Source organism: Gadus chalcogrammus, chromosome 11 (assembly GCF_026213295.1).
Source record: "Gadus chalcogrammus isolate NIFS_2021 chromosome 11, NIFS_Gcha_1.0, whole genome shotgun sequence".
In the NCBI taxonomy this organism is placed as follows: Eukaryota; Metazoa; Chordata; class Actinopteri; order Gadiformes; family Gadidae; genus Gadus; species Gadus chalcogrammus.
Window position 1 is genome coordinate 14,335,071 of NC_079422.1, and position 17,735 is coordinate 14,352,805.

Here is a 17,735-nt window from a genome sequence, read left to right on the forward strand (position 1 = left end):
TTCCATTTGAGGTAAATGCTGAAAGTTAAATATATTATTGTTATCACAAAACAAGGTTGATTTAAACGATGGCTGGATGAGTAACAAATAAAATATTTTATGATTTCACAACCATGTGGTCAAGATGGGGATATTTTCCATCCCACCGTTCAAACGTTCATCTGCCCATCCGAGCTAGCCCTTTAAGAACCCCAACTGTAGTTTATCTTCATAGATGACTTCAGAAACATCTGAAACATATTCACTCCTGCCCAAATGACATCTTAGTCACTATGTATAATTATAGTAGGTAGTATTGAAAACAATAACAACCGCAGCCGTCAAACACAAGAGTAGCGCGTTTGACTTGACAGTGAGCAGAAAAACACCTTGGGCCGTCCCCCTTTCCTGTCCTCTTTTCCACCTTGGCGCATGGCAAACAAGCAGGTCCGCACGCCTGGCGCAGCGAGGCCAGCTTCCATGTCCGTTGTTTGCCCAGTGTTTGGGCGGTTGACAGGCCCTACGGTTTGGAGCCACTTAGTGGGCTTCGGAGAGAAAGGGAGGAGGCGGAGGTGGACGGGGGGAGGCTCAGATAAGAGGGTCTTATCGCCCCGGCCGTGGGTCACCAGATCTCAAAGAGCTAGGTACACAACACACACACACGAACTGCAAACCACTGCACCACTCTTGAGAAAAAAACTAAAACAACAATGCTGCTGAACAGACGCAGAAGCATCTGTGCCTCGGTTTCCCTCCCTTTTGTTTCTCCCCGTCTCAGAGGGTAAATGGCTTTGTGTGTTTGGAGCGAGCGATGCGTGCGCTGTGCCTGACGCACCAGCGGCGCACACTGGCCGTCCTCGGATGACTCCTCCTGCACATGCTTCGGAGTTGAACAGGTTCAGCCAAATTGGCAGCAGGAGCCACAGCAGCAGGATGACAGAAGCCCGGGCTGCAAGAGAAACTTCCAGAAGGAGTACGCTAAAGGAAACGTGGATAAACTTTTGACGACATTCCACAAAAGTCTGATACCTGTTGTGTGAAGTTCAAATCCAGGTCACGTCACCTGGGTCGAAAACGAAAATCCATTTATTGACCATAAATTCTAAATTGAATGACTTTTTTTTTTTGTTTCCCCAAATAAGCCCTACGCTTCAGGTTGATATGTGTACAAAGCCTTTAAAATGATTGGTGAAAGCTAAGGGCTGATGGAAATATCTTTCTTACGCCGTCATAATTATGTCTCAAACTATATCGTCATAGATGCAGAATATTGAGAAAATGTAATGAAATACAATGCCTCCATCTCCCGGCAAAATTGCTTGTCAAAATCACCCTCTCTTAGCAACCAATATAATGCTGATTAAATATTTATTTTCTGCTAATAGGCCTGGGCTAGCCTACTAAGACAAAGCTATGAATAGCAATTTATAAAGGTCAAACTTAATCGCTTGTCTATTACTCAAACATGCATAGTGGCCTTATGCTGGATTTCTGAATGTGTTACGACTGAAACAAGAATTGGGACAATTGCTACCACCATGCGTCAGAAGAGAGCTTAGCAGCTCATGGCACATTTAAACTTCACGTGATAAGATGCGTTCCCGCTTAATTATACAATTGTATTTCTCAGACTGTTGAAACATGTATTTGGGACAGGTTTTAACGTCTTAAAACCAAAAGGACATGGCCTGACCCTACCGTGAACCAGACTAGACTGTACTGAACTGGGGGCACGGCGCGCAGCTGCTGCCATTTTTCTGCCTACACCAGCCTGTTGCTATGGCAACGGGCAGCCGGAGCATCCCCTTGTCCGACGGGGGCCTCAGGTAGCACGAACACACCTTCGGATGTAACCTAAAACACGCTCTGCGCTTCAGGCCCAACGCCAAAGCAGAGCAGGGTTAAGACAATACAGATGTTTTTTTTCTTGAACAGATCGCAGTGAGCTACTTTGAAAACAGCCGTTATGATGGACTTTGTCTTATTCAAATAAACCAGTGATACCAAACCATCTGCCAAAATGTAAACGTGCCATCTACACAATGGGGGTCAAGCAGCGAAGCTGCGAGACACCCATTGTGTTTCTGTTTTCTTCTCATTATTATTCCTCTAACATTGGAGTCTATGGCAGCCCACAGAACGCCTTAGTTAAAAGTACTGTGATTTGGCTGAAAGTTTCGGGCCACTCCACTTACCACTCATTTACAGACCTTTAAACCCAGCCGTCTAGTGCCACCAACGGGTAAAAATTTGGTCGAAAATGGAACCGCTTGGCTGACAGATCTGAAATTCGGCGCACTGATTCGGGACCGTCCCTTGATCACTCTTGCCAATTTAGAGAGCTCTATGCCCAACACTCTAGCGCCACCAATGGGTCGAAACAGGACTTGTATTACTCTCCCGAGCGTTCCCCGTGCTACCGAGTGAGGTACCAGTGGAATCCCTGGACCAGCCTGAGTTCAATGATCCCTACTCCACAACTTTGCGCCATATTGTACCTTCGCCCTATTGGATTTAATCCAAACTCTACGAAAATTTTCAGCGGTCACAAATTTCCTCAGATTTTCAAGGAACTTGGTGGAGAAGATCTTCAGACCAAGCCGCGAAAACTATATTTTTTTTCGAATTTTTGCCCTTGAGAGCCAATCCAATATGGTGGCGAAACAGCCAAACTAAGTGGGCTAACATATCGGCGACTCTTTGAGGTACTTTTTTGCAAATGCATTGAACTCTCTAGCGCCACCACCAGTTCAATTAGGTAGTTAATCCATATCTCAGCAACACTTTCAGGCATGGAAACCAAACTTGGTCCACGGATTAGAGACCCCACTCTGTTTGACCACCAGGGGCGCTATAATTACCAACCCTTTCAAGTATCGACACCAAACTTGGTACGTGGACTCGTGACATCATCCTGAGAGCGCATAAAACATTTGTTAATCTTCCACCACAAGGGATGCTATAATTAGCCAAACTTTTCCGTATCAACACCAAACTTGTTACATGGAGTCAGGACAGCCAAAAGTTGCAGCCCAGCAGCCAAACAACCATGCTTGACCTTCTTATTACTGCTTTGCAGCTATATCTTTTATTATTTTTGATTTCCTTGAAATGGGGGCGATCTCTGGGTGCTCCAACAAATGTATAAAACTCAAGAATATAGTTGAGGTTTCACGGCAGGTTGGTAGTGAAATGGATTGCCCTGGAACCAATCCAAGTCAATGAGCTGCTTTACAGCTGGACTCTACACAAAGGCCTTATGGGAATTGGCAATTCTAATCATGGCATAAAAACATACATGTATCTATTCCAGCCGTTCTCCGCCATTTGCCTTATTAAGTTTCGGCATTGGCTGGATGCCGAATATGGAAAAACCTGAGAGTGGATGACGAACGAGGCTCAGACAACTGCACCCTGGACGAATTCGGAGTCACTTTGCGGGGGCGGACTCACGCCAGAATAGCACATGGGGATTGCGTTCAACAGAATAAAAAAAAACATGCATTAAAATATGCACCAGCCTAAACAGCTAGTCAACGAAGATGTGTTTACTATAAGTGTTCTTGATAACATGGAAATCAGCACAGGATTAAATCACCCACAAGTAAACTAGACACAGCAACCTTTACTACAGTGTTTAATTCGAGCAGCCATTCTGGTATGGGGGCAATCCAGACATTCTGTTTATCCCTGAAATGAAGGATTCCCAAACATACACACCTTAATCCACTCTTTTTTTCCCCCTCCACTCTTACAGTAATTTTCACTTTTCACTGCGCACTAATTTAGATCGCCAAAACCAAAACGTATCCCGATGGGAACAGAACAAAGGAATGAGACTACAGAGAGCTGAATTGGTCATCTCTGAGACTTGGACCGGGGATGAGTCATCCATTAAGGAAATAAAAAACACAAGGCTTACATAGAAACAACACAAAACACAGACTGTGTACATGCTTGAACGGTTGGAAAATGCTAAAAAAGGTAAGTGTGACTCATAGTGCATGCGTGATTCTAATTGGCTGAGAGGAGCCTGGGTATACATCTCTTGGTCCATAAGATAATCAACCCGTTTTTAAAAAAGGCCAGTGGTTGCAAAATATATTCATGATGACGAGGCTGAACACCAGGTGCTCCGGGTCGTTTGGATTAAAAATCTGAAATCGATGAGTCACCGACTATTTGTTGTCTAGATCTGAAATAACCACAGGAAATAACAGGAAATAAATAAAATCTCATCCATTTCCACCCATCCATCCAGCCATTGTAGTTGTTATGAATGCTCATCTGGTTGTTCACAGTAATAATCAGGCGTTTATGTACCCGATGTCTCATTGTGTGGATCAGGCACACAGTTTACAATTTTAAAAGATTTGTAAAAGTTTGTATGCAGCCTGCAAGGATACTATGACTGATCATTTATCCTGCCACTCTTTAGAGAAATAGATTTTGGTCACAAAACACAAACCCATAATTGAACAAACTAAAAACAAGACAACAGATACAAGCTGCGTCTTTCCCATAAAATGCAAATAGCATTCCATGCATAGCAGACCTGAATTGCCGGGTTCTCGTGTGAAGAATAGGGTCAGAACTCATAGCCTGGGAAGACTTGCAGCCACAGTGGTGGCTGGGTGTATGCCAAGACTGCAGGGTGCAGCCGGGCAGCACCCAGTACTTAGGGTACCATGGAACGGGGTGACTGAGGCCATGCCGCTCTCCTCCTGCTCCTCTAGGATACACAGGCTTCCGTGCAGAGAGTGCATGGAAAATCTTTAGGACTGTATCGATCATGTGTGCATTTTCTAAAAGCAGGGTATTGCGTTAACATTTTGCGCATTGAGGTCTGAAAACGACTGGCCTCAAGAAAATATTGACTGGCCCTCACTCAAAGTTGTCTTATTATCAGCGTCATAAAACCAAAGGCCGGCGTAATTGTCATAAACTTTGTGCTTGTGCCAAATAACAATCACATTTTTAAGCACTGGTCTGATTGGGACAAAGTTGGACGTTTTACTGTGAAGGGATAACTTTACTTGAACCAGGATAAGGGCACCCCTTATTGCTGAACGCTGTAAAAAAAATGATGCTCGATTTTTTTTTAGATTTCAAGTCAAATCAAAATCCTGTCCAACTCAAATTGAAAGTAATTCTCAGGAGGTCCTCCACTTGTAAGAAAGCAAAAACGAAGCTTCGCATCAGCATATGAAGGGTTTGCTGAATGATTACAACATTTCCATACAACTTCAGACAGTCTGCATTTGTAAATGGATATCTCACACGCGGGTGTGAGTGCGAATAATAAACCTTGCCCTCTTGGATACAAGCAAGCTCAAATCACAACATGGTTGGGAAAAGGCCAAATCAGACCATGATTATTGGCAGGCGCATATTGGCAAACCATTATAAACAACATTTTCATCATTTTGAGCCAAACTCCCTGGTGAGGCAGAGTTCATAATACAGGCTGAAAAACTAAAACATTGACGATAATGGGGCCATGTTAGATTTATTATCCTTTCTCTGTCATCGTGTGCATCACTGAAAGAGGCTTTGTCCTTTATTGGAAGGTTTAGTGGAATACAGCTTTACAATAATAAATGAAACATTAAAGTGTAATGCGATCCCCTTAGCAGAGAGGTTATCAGAATGGCAGAGACAGATGTTTAGGTTGCTATTCATAGGCCAATCAATAAGCAAATTTTAGAATGAAAATAAATAGTGTTTTTTTTACCGTTCTGTGAAGCATATCAAGGAGTTCTTCACGTTTTTTTTTTTTAAGACGTGATCCTAGTCACCATAAGCCCACAATATTTGATCCTGCTATCAGCTCGGAGCCCTGTTCATTTCCCAGATCGCTTTTTCTGTATGAATAGGCAGCCAAGAAACACGCATGTTTTAAATTTGATTTGAAAACTGGATGACGCCCCCACACTTCTCACCAAAACAAAAATAAATTCCATAAAGCTAAAGCTGTCTGCAAACGGATTATAGCGATAAAGCAAGCTCTTACAACCTGATTAAATGATCCGTGTGAGGGAGTGCCCGCATGTGTGCGTGATACTAGGGCTAGGTTAAAATATAGATTCATCAATGCACTGCAATTTATTTGTTCTCCATTCAATTTCGATTCTCTTTAAAATCGATTTCCATAAAAACAAAACAAAAAAAAAAGCATACTCAGTCATTTTAAATCTAGAAGCGAGTATGCCTTAATGTACATGCCCTTTTACATTTGTCCAGGTTATAATTATTACTTTTGTTCGGCAAGTTTAGCTCAGGAACAATACTATACAATGGTGTATTCCCTTTTTGCTAGTTAAAGCACAATGAAATGGTTAATTCTAAATAATATTTAGGTATTTTTGTCATCTGCACGTATTATTGAATTGATATTGAAGTAATCGGATCAATATCAAATTGAAATCGAATTGTGAGGTACCTGGCAATACCCACCCCTACGTGATTCCCACAACAAAGTGGTAGAATAACAAAAGTGTGTGTGCGCCCAAGTGAGTGTGGGGCTGATTGATAGCTTGAATTAGACATATTAGGCATAGGGGGTTTCCAAAATAAGGCTCTAGGTGGTGAACTTGACAGGCTCGGGATGGCAGGCATGCCTGAAGGAACACTAAACATCCGTGTATAAACACGCCGTCTCAGGGCAGCCCTCTTAATAAGGCGGTGCTTCAGCACCAAAGGACAGTTTGTAAAAAACAAACAAAACAAAAAGCTCTGTCTGCGCTATTGGCTCCAATAGAGTCCCTGGTAAATTACTACCCTGCTAGAGCAATTTCATCCCTGTGCCGTAAGTGTGGGTTATAAGATTTGCTTGGCAGCAGAAGCCAACAACTGTACCGTGGGCTCACCCAGGGAAACATTTAAATTGAGCAAATAAATGCGTACGAGGGTATGAAAATGTATCTGGCGCATCCGCCGACAGCCGGCTTGCCTGTTAAAGTCGGAGCCACAACAAGGCATCGGGTGACATGTTGCAGCGAGAACATGTGAATTGGCTAAAAATGAGCATCGTCTGCCAGTGTGTTACGGCATCAGAAAGCCGATCACTACATTACATTTCTATGACCTTGATTAACCTGCAGGATTTGCCATCATCAATTTATCCTACGCCTTTCAAATACTGCATTGAAGAAGCAATTGACCGGCATTGGAAAAACACATTTCATTCACAAAGCTAGGCCCACGTGGAACCGTTTGGGTGCCTTCTTGGCTACCATCCTTGCCAGGCGAGCCAGGAAGAAACCCTGTTAGACAGCCGGCACCAGGAAGCACCACATTGTTTCAGAGAAACAAGAGGATGGTTTAACAAAACATTTTGAATGTGAATACTGCGATAATTGGATTCAATGGTTTCACTTGAAATTGGTCGTTTAGGTTTTCTTTGCCAACAATGCCACCTTGATAATGGGAAAAAACACTCAAAAGACCAGATGCACAGAAGTTTTGTGCGTGCATGTACCTTGCATATGGTCTCTGTGTCCCAGGGCAGGATCGTCTGTAGGTCAATGAGCTCGCAGGAAACCCCTAGCTTCTCCTGAGCCATCTGGACCACCTCCCGCATCACGTGGATCTGGAACAGAGTTCATTCACAGAGTGAGCGACGCCAGGGCACCCAGTGTTTTGCATGCTTACAAACACAACCCCGCGCCCACAACTCACTGAATCAACAGAGAAAAAAGGGTCTTTAAAACGCATTTACACCGTGCCGTAGTCATTATGGCCATTTTGTCAGTGATAATAAAAAAAGACAAATTTAAGACTCAAATTCTATGTCAAGCGGTTTGTGGACTTTTTAAAATCAGCTCGGCACCCAAGCTGCATTCTTTACTTACATCGAAGGAACGCCAATGACGGCACTAGCTAGAAAAGCTAGCTATGTTAGCTATCCAATTATCAAGCAGTGGGCGTGTCTCGTTTCACCCATATCAGGCCAAAACACTTTTAGAATTCTCATAGGGTTAGATTCAAGCTGAAACATGTGTTCACATGCACTTGAAATTTTTTTATCGCTGCTTATTTCTTTCTTGGACCAAATCTCGAATGTCTAATATCATTACCTACCGAGTTGAAGATATTTGATAAATAAACGGCAAATCCATCTGAATGAGGGAGAGGTGCAGTAAGCGCCACTGGGGTACAACGTGACCCTCGTGCCACAGAGCTTTAGTTGGCATTAAGGGAATCAGGTTTATACAGGCAGTACTTGAATGTTCCTGCGAGGTCCTCCGTCACATCCAATGGAAAGTCTGATCCCCCACCGTTTTACGTCTATGGCTGTTGGAACATACTTTTAATGCCTGGCGAGAGCCCCTGGGGAGTGGAGCTGCTGTGGGAACACAGACCTAATGGGGGTCCTAATGACCTAAACCAGGATGAACAACAATTGTGGCTACCTACGGGGAGTCCAAATAAACCACTTCAAAGACCTCCACCCGCGCCGAATGCAGCCAATAAACAGTGAGCAGTGGGTCGCGCCGGTGGGCTCTTTCCTCTGCATCCAATGAACCCATCGCATCGACTACCGGGGGCGAAACAGGCTAATCAGAAGAATCTGCTGGGAGGGTTTGTTCGGTGGGGAACGCTTTCACCTAACTGCCGCGGTAGTCGTTTCTCCCGTCGGTTGCATCTGCGCCGTCGACTGATAGGGGACGTGTGGGAATAGGCCGGGGTTATGAACGCAACGTAGATAGTGCAAAATGTAGTGCGGCTCCATTTACTGTGGCTCTCTCCACCCCCTCCCCACACATCATTTACAAGCACCCAGCGCCACTCACATCAGATCTCAAACCCCGGTGCTAGTGCATCAGGGTCATTTCAGTCCTTTACCGGGCCTGAATAAGCCTTTTAAAGTGGCAAGGCGAACACAATCTTATTCAGAAATGGCCATACTAAGCTGTGTAATACAATATCAAAAGAGTGGGGGAAAAAGGCAGGGGACAGCGAGAGAGGAACAATAGGCCGGCGAGCCGGAGGCCAGTGCCGTCTCGGAGAACATTGAGGTTGTGAAAACGCCTGATTGGCTGTGGTCACGGCCCGCCGTGCTGAGATCCCCGGGCGAGGGGCTTGTCATCGTGTTAAGGTGGTAATCCATGGCTGGATGTCCGGAGCCATTTTAAAATGTCAGCGGGCAGAGCGGGTGGTCCACTCGTTCTGTCTCTCCCTCTCCACGGACTAATCTGCGCTGCGTCCCTTACCTGCGTTCCCCAGGCGACCAGGGTGACATCACTTCCCTCCTGCAGGATCTCGGCCTGCGAGAGCGGGACGGTGTAGTGTTCTACCGGGACCTGTTCCACTGAAAAACAAAAAGAACAGCCGGACCGACAATGACGTGAGGTGATTAATTGTCTGTGGTGGGGGTCAATTCTGTCCAAACGCATACATCATTTCATCGGGCTGTCTGCATCTGAATTATCCAGGTACTTCACTTGAGAGATGGGAGCAGATGACAGGAGAGGCTGAAATCATAGCCCCGCCGCCCAGGAGAAGAGTACTGTGTGGCCTTTTAGACGCTTTCCAAGCCTTTTTCAAGAGTCATCACTTAGTGGGAGATTGTGCTTTTATCAGCAAAAAAACGAACACATGACCTAATGATATCCTTTGCCAAAACACAAAACTAACTATAATTAATCCCAACTACAAAACATTGGTGGGATGGAACCGGGTTTGGGGAAAGGACCCACATAAACATACACTCAATCAAAAAATTGAGGTGCCAGGAAGTTTTCGCCTTGAATCAAAGGCCAAGACAAAGTCCATGCAAGTACCATGGTTTGTATAACATTTTACAATCTCGTTGGAATACTCAATTGAGTGTATAAAATAAATTCAGTGAAAGGTATTTTAGGGGAATATATTAAGTGGCCTCAAAAGTACAGATTTAAAAAAATATATCCTCTATCCCTAATAAACCACACAGATTAAATGAAGTAAAACTACTTTATTTTTCCTCAACGCAAATGCTCAAACCGGAATGTGGTATTTAAAAAAAAAAAAACACACAATCTTCCAATCTCAGTCCAAGAATAAGTAGCTTTGGCTACCAAAAAAGGTAAAGTACCAGATATTTAATAAGAGAAATATGGGATGGCCTCTCTGACCTATCTTGAGATTAATTCACAATGACTTCATCCTTCCTGTTCTGGAGTAGTGCACTGTGTGGGGGGGCTGTGCTGTTTTGCATTTTGACACATCATTGGCTGCTTCAGGACCATGGTACCATTTCCTACAATGGCAAACGTTACCAGTTGAAAATGAGTGCTATATTTGATAAAGTGCGGCCTAGTCAGGCCTTCTGTGGCTGTAGTACACTGTAGTCTCTCCGCTACAGCAAATAATGAACTCAAAACCCCCAAAAGAGAGACTTCTCCGAGCCATGTGGCCCTGGCCTATTTAACAGACTCAATAGTTTCCTAAATGCTAGTGTCAAAATTTGACTTTAATACACATACGAATGTCTGTTGTAACAGCTGGAAAAATACACTTTTTGGTATATGAAAACAGAACAGCCTTAAATAGGTCCTGACGCAAACATATGCCATTTCTACAGCATTCAAACTGTTCTGACCCACACACACACACACACACACACACACACACACACACACACACACACACACACACACACACACACACACACACACACACACACACACACACACACACACACACACACACACACACACACACACACACACACAATAATACTTGAGAATAACTTTTGTACTAGCACTACAGTCCTACTGGACACACGGCAGAAACAGAATTCCAGGAAAGCACAAGCAACTTCTTGAGTGTTAAAGAACTGAACCGTTAAAGACTATGCTCATCCCAAGGCAGAACGCCGATTTTCTGAGATGCCAAGTGCTGTAAAACAAATCAACAGACCCCATGACTATCAACATCTGCACCCTCTGACCCCTTGTACTCGCTGTGCAACAACCAAATCACCACGGGAGATAATTATACCATAAATCATAACGGATATCGCTGAAAAACACATCCAAACGAGGGCTAAACACTCCGGTATCGTCTGGCTCGCATGGAGCCGCTCAACTGTAAAGCTGAATTTGAGCTTGCAATTTACTCGTCATTAGGGAAATGTCTACCATTGAACTAATGTGGTATTACTCCACACAGCTTGCGATTGTCGAGATTACCCCGTTATCACAAGGGGAAACAATAGCCAGGTGTCGATCCCTCTCGGGCCTGTAACTTGCCCAGCAATCATGTGAAAACAGGAAATTATTGAGCAGATCACAATGTGATAGTATGCATCTGCAAGTGAAACAGGGCCTTGAAAATCAAACTAAATATATGTATTTATTGTCGGATGAGCGACTTTATTTGACATGAAGTAATTTAATATCGACTGCATGGCAACAAATCGGCAGCCATGACCGCCTGTTTGTTGAAGGTTGTATCAGCATTTCTAGGCCGAAACATAAATGCTCAAATTCATCTGATCCCTCTGCAGGATCCGCTAGCTTCACGCCCCATAGCAGGCCTTCAAAAAAAAACACGTCTCTGTAGTCAGCCTGTTCTCCGAGATTGTACACAAATACATATGGTACTACCAACCACTCAAAACCAAAATAAATAGTATTCCAACCGATCACCGACAAGGGGTGGGGTTCTGCGATGCGTTCATGATAGTTTTTACTGGATGCCTGAAACAAAGAAAGGAGGGGCGAGCTGGCTCTGTTTGTTCGGAATCTCGCTTTAAATACCATCAGAAGTGACGTCACCCAACATCTAAAGGCGGCTTGCAGCGGGTGGATGCAAAAAGATCCGACACTGTTCCGAAAAAAAAAAAAAATCGTAATACAAAGTCAGTACATTTCTCAAGCAATTCAGCTTCGTAGGGATCCTGTGTAAAACAAGAGTGGACATTGTAGTATTTTTTTCAGTCCGTGTGGCTGCAACATGAGGAAATACTCTGGCCGCCGAACACTGATTCACCACGATATCAGCCTCGGCGCTGCACTTTCATAGTTCGACAATTACATGTGGCTCTTATCAAACAGGAAGAATCAGGCATCATAAATCATAAACCATGTGTGAGAACAAAAAAAAGTGGCCGACCAACACATCGAGAGGATGCCTGCCCCAGTCAACTTGTGACCAGCTTCTGATATAAAAAGTGGGGCTGTGGCACGAAGACCATGCTACTATTGGGGGCAACGACAACAACAAAAACGTTAGGCCAAAAAGGTGAATCTGCCATCAGATTCAAAGAACACCCAGCCAAAATGAAACCATGTAGGGTCAAGGGACAGTCTCATACAATGCAAGGTGGAATCTCGACAAAGTTGTGACTCAATAAAAAAACCACACCAAAAGACAAGTGTGAGTAGAAGTGTTTTTCTGCTCTCTGCGTGCGGATGGACTCAGAGATATCCAATTCAGTGGAAAATGTTCCCACTCCAGCGAAATCTACTGCTTTGTTTCAGTTGTACATAGAGAGGGAATAAGAAGAACAGTTTACGGTCCATTCGGAGCAGCTGGTACACACTTGTGCTCCTGCTGAACCCTCTCTCGCTGCTGCAGCCAGAAACACTGTTTGTTTGTCTGGCTTCACATCCATTAGAGAAAGTGGGACATTTGTTTTGAAAAACATGTGGCGGTTTTGTAGCAAACCAGAAAGGTAGGAATGTGAGGAAGCAGAAGGGGTTAAAATTGAGGGGTTCTATGCCCAATACGTATGTAGCCTGCCAATGCCTCCCCATCAGGACCACAACCCCCTTGCTGTCCCTGCTGCTCGGATCATGATCAAGCAGACCTTTCCTGGTTCACAATTTATTTGCAAAAAAGGTATTCATTAAGCAATGCATTCTGTTTTTGCAAATCATTATTTTGAAGAAATTACACAATTATTATCAATCTTCTGTCCTTGCATCGCTATTCATATCGTTTGAATAATGACACCTTTCAAAACATTTTCAACAATGTTGTTAAACAATAAACTTAACTAAACTGGGCTTACCTGCTGCTCTGTAGAGGATCTTGGGCTCAAAGAATATGCAGGGGTTCTCGTCAGCAATGCAGGACAGGAGCAGTCCCTTGGCCTGCACCGGACTGCGAGGCACTACAACCTGTAGCACAAGCGAGAAGCCCACCATGCCCATTAGCCACAGCAATATGATTCCAACTCTTAATGGAACCTCTCCATTAAATATGGATCCTGTGTGGATTGCTGTGATCTTCTAACCACACAGTTTAGTACTACCCAGTCGATCCATTTACCAACTTTGGTTGGATCTGTCATTGGCCGAAGCGGTTCATTTTCTATACAGTTTTTGACAATTTGCAAACTCACTGTCCTTGAGTTTATACTGAAATGAAAAGTGAATAATTCAAATTTGACGAAGATATAATTCTAAGATAAGAAGAACGGATACATTTTTTGAGGTACAAGCACGATTATTACAATTATCTGTGCCTTAATTTTCGGACTATAAGCCACGCCTTTTTTTCCCCATTTTTTCGATTCTGCGGCTAATCTATGGATTTTTACAGCTAACGGCCACTAGAGGACCTCCTAAATCTAATGATTTTACAGGTTACAGTCCACCAACTTTAACTCTATGGGCTCTATGACCGGTCCGCGGCCCCCCACCTTTAAGCGGCGGGCTGCAGTGCGGCTTATACATGTACAGATCATCCAATTTAGCTGCTGCGGCTTATACTCCGGTGTGCCTTATAGTGCGGAAAATACGGTATATTGTTCCAAGAAGTATAAAATGATGTTCCTTGGCCTAGGTAAAGAAATTAAAGTCATAGGAGCCTCAAAGACACTATGGCCCTACATAGCAGAGTGCATTTTTTGCTGGGGCCACACTATATAAAGCAGACAACTTCTGGCTATAATTGTCTCTGTTGTCTTGCAACACTTTAGGGAAAAGATGACATTTAGTGGGCTGACCTTTGCCAAGAAGACAACAGAAGAAGCTACATCTGTTGGCGATGGATTCAAGGAAAGATTAACCACAGTTGAGGAGGGGGGGGGGGGGGTGAGATGTCCAGTGGAACCCCATAAACTATGGTTGACATCCCTTTCAACATGGTGGGCCCGCAATGCGTGTCCCCTGGCAGTCCCTTTATTGCGGACCATTATATTGGCCTGTTTTTTTTATATTATTTTAAAAAAACTGCATATTTACTCAGAGTGCACATTTCCCAGCTTAATGACGCATACAAGCACATCCATACCGAGCATCGGATGGGCCCAGGGTTTTTGTCGCTATGATTAATGTAAAAACCTTTGCTTTCACATTTACTTCCGTGTTTAAAAACACAGAAGGATTAGGTGCATACCACTTTTAATCATGGCAGGGATATTGCAGAGAAAAGGACACAGGATCAAGACTCGTATGACCTATAAAGAAAATGTTTTCTGAATCAAAATCAAACGGATTGAGGTTGAACTGTTTGATTTCAACCAGAACAGATTTCTGCCAGATTATTGATTGTTTGTACACCAATGCCTTGTTAATATCTAACATATAAACACAACGGAAAGATTGTAAGCATGCCATTACAGATGTCCACCAGCAGAGAAAATCAATTTGGCCCTGCCAGGGGTGGTAGGTATTAGTTTTTTCAAATAAGAATGTCTTTGAAATCGGACACAACACGAATACATTTTTGGAGGGAAGGCGGATGAAATTCATTGCTTATTCCAGTCATCCGAATCACCAGTCCAGCTCTCGGGTCCAACCAGACCTTGCATAATCTCCAGCGCGAAAACGAGCCATGTTTTAATCAGCATGAGGTAAATGTGGAACATCTCAAATCAAGTTGCACCGCAAACCAAATAACAAAACGTGATGTCTAAAAGGCCCTTCGACCCAATCAATATTCAGAACCAAAAAGGTATGCTCAACTTGGATGTCAAGAAACAAAAGCCAACCTCAAAGGGAGATTTGGCAGAGGGGATAGGGGACCGGGCAGCGGCTATGGCGACTAGAGTAAAAGCAGAGCGCTGCGGACCTTGATGCCAGGGCAGTGGGCGAAGAAGGCCTCCGGGCTCTGGGAGTGGTACAGCGATCCGTGGCCCACGCAGCCCCATGGAGCTCGGATGGTCAGTCTGCCGCAGTCAAACAGGTCGCCTGAACGGTAGCGGTACTTGGCCGCCTCATTCACGATCTGGTGAATGAAAGGTGGGGGAAAAAAATGAAAAAGGGAGGAATTATTAATTTTTTGCATGCATGATTGGAACAACTTCCCCTCACCTTAAATATCTGCACTTTAAGAACCATTAATACAAAGAATTACCGATGATTGACGTGGCCTCGGATTCTTTCCCGTGCATGACTTTTACATGCACATATCTTTTGAAGGGAGTGTAAAGGTCGCAAATAAGCCAAAAACGGAATTGAAGGATATGACTGCATATTTCTTTTTAAACTGCCTTAATAAGGGGTACGTCAGAGGAAAGATGATATGCCCTTTCTGGGAAAACACATCGGCTCTGCTTTACATCTTAAAGCTATTAAAATTCCTTTTTCCCTTCAATTTAAGTGTCTGGGGGTTTCCTTCCTGAGATGCCCGTTACCCACTGTCTCCTAAAAAAGACTCTCTGGTGCATTCAGGTAGGTTCTTTCCCTCTCTCTTCCCAGGAATATATATTCGTGACGTGATGAGAGTTGGACCACAAGGACAAATAGCAGAGAAAAATATATGATGAAACGTTTTCCCTTATGGTGTGTGTTTTCAGCGTTGTCGCGAGGAGGCATCCATCTTGTGGAGAGTCGAGGACAACGGTGACGCACAGACATGGCTACCGAAACCCACCCATTGCCTCCGCAGGTTAGCCCATTGACGTCACATTAATCTCCCTCACCAGGTGTTGACGTGGGAGACATACCCATGTAAAAAAAAAAAAAAAGCACACACACACACACACACACACACACACACACACACACACACACACACACACACACACACACACACACACACACACACACACACACACACACACACACACACACACACACACACACACACACACACACACACACCGGCTGGAACCAAACCAAATTGAGCCCCCCCTTCCATGTCGCCACCATCCCCGTTCATAGCCGAGCGTTTCTGATTAAATTGTATTCTCGTATCCATTGTGCCGAAGCCTAATCTCTTGCGGGCGCCTGAACTTGCAATAGAAAGTGGGAGGGTGATAACATATGTTAATTACGCAGGATGCTACTCGGGCAGGTGTTCCTTGGGCTCTGTGTAAACCTGAGGCAGGTTCCAGGGACGGGAGATTCAGCACAGTGTGCAGCGCACACAGCAGCGGGCGACCATGTATGATCACATCTACAGAGGAACAGAGGGCATGTTGCAACTCTGGATAATGGCCCATTATAGATACTAGATTCTAGATAAGAAAGCCCATGAAACATATACATCATATATACGAACATGACCACAGGCACACACCGCAAGCCAACGTCTTCCCAAAACCTTCTAGGGGTAATTTAAATGAAGATTATTCATTTGCGTTTTTCAGTAATTTGAAAAATTCAATAATGTTTGAGCACTTGATTTTCCTATTAGCAAACATTTATTGATCCAGATACAAGATCCAGATACAGTCCGACCTAGTTATATGGCTAGAAAACAGTTTTCTTGGTTTATTAACCATCAACAGCATCTTACTCACACCGTTAATGTGAGCCAACATGTACCTGGTCAAAAGCTGGGTATATGTAGTCTGCAAACTGGATCTCAGCAATGGCTGTGGCCCCAGCGACCGCAGCACCGATGCCAAATCCAACGATGCCTTGTTCACATAATGGAGTGTTGAACACTCTGTCTTTACCTAGTTGGGAAGCAATACAAGTAAAAAATTAACATTGAGATTAATTATCCAGAAAGGACGTCGTTCAATTGACCTGCTGCCAAGTCACGCTCGGACAAACAAACCAGACTAAATAACAAAAAACATGAAAAAATGTCTGCTGAAATTTTTTCATTATATAGCAGTATATCGAAGCAGGTTTTGGATAGGTTTTGGGCGAAAAATTGGGGACTACATTATGCTATGGAGGGCTGTACTCAAAACAACAAGCAACAAGCTTTAATTAATTTGGTATTCTGGCCTGACACACTTTAAACATTACACACTTTTTTGTCGGTCAGAATGCCGGCAAAGATGCTAGAAATTCCTAAAAATATGTAGTACTTTTCTTGTAATCTTATTTTTTTTATAGCAAAAACTGTGTCAGTGACAGTTACTAAGCTAGTAGAAACTGTCCTGGCCATGAAATGCAGCTTCAAATTAAAAACCCAAGTCCAAAAAAGGAATGCAGACCATCAACTTTTAGACTCGACATTAAAAGGTTCTACATCTGACCAACGAAAACATCCTTGAAACAGTAAAGTATGCAGACATGGTTAAGGTGAATTGTTGTAGTTATAACAAAAACACACAAGTTGTGTCTGCTGAGTGACAGCTTGGCTATGGAAGTGTACTAATTAAAGAGCACACCCTAGGGATCTCTTCGACCAATTTCATAACAGAAAAAAAAAACTGTTTCCATACAGGGATGTTGAATGTAGGTTCAACTGAGGTTGCAACCTGTCTTATCTTGGATCCAGCCGTCATACTATGTTATAACAGAACCTTTGGGAGGAGACAGCAGAGCGCCTTGGCCAGAACCCAGAAACTGAAAGGGTGGAGTTAACGCTTTGTTCCCCGTTTTGTTATGGAGGTTTCTACTGAAGAGAAATTT

General features: G+C 43.7%; 1 protein-coding gene across 2 annotated transcripts in view; it reads right to left on the minus strand.

The window, feature by feature from the left end:
• Positions 1 to 17,735, minus strand: part of bckdhb (branched chain keto acid dehydrogenase E1 subunit beta) — a 41,743-nt gene that overhangs the window by 19,075 nt on the left and 4,933 nt on the right. For both annotated transcript variants that reach the window (XM_056601531.1, XM_056601533.1), the window contains exons 4-8: positions 16,689 to 16,822; positions 14,989 to 15,144; positions 12,983 to 13,091; positions 9,195 to 9,292; positions 7,460 to 7,570 (exon numbers count right to left, since the gene is read on the minus strand). In XM_056601531.1, the coding sequence (XP_056457506.1) occupies positions 7,460 to 7,570; positions 9,195 to 9,292; positions 12,983 to 13,091; positions 14,989 to 15,144; positions 16,689 to 16,822 (608 nt within the window). The remainder of the gene's footprint in view (positions 1 to 7,459; positions 7,571 to 9,194; positions 9,293 to 12,982; positions 13,092 to 14,988; positions 15,145 to 16,688; positions 16,823 to 17,735) is intronic.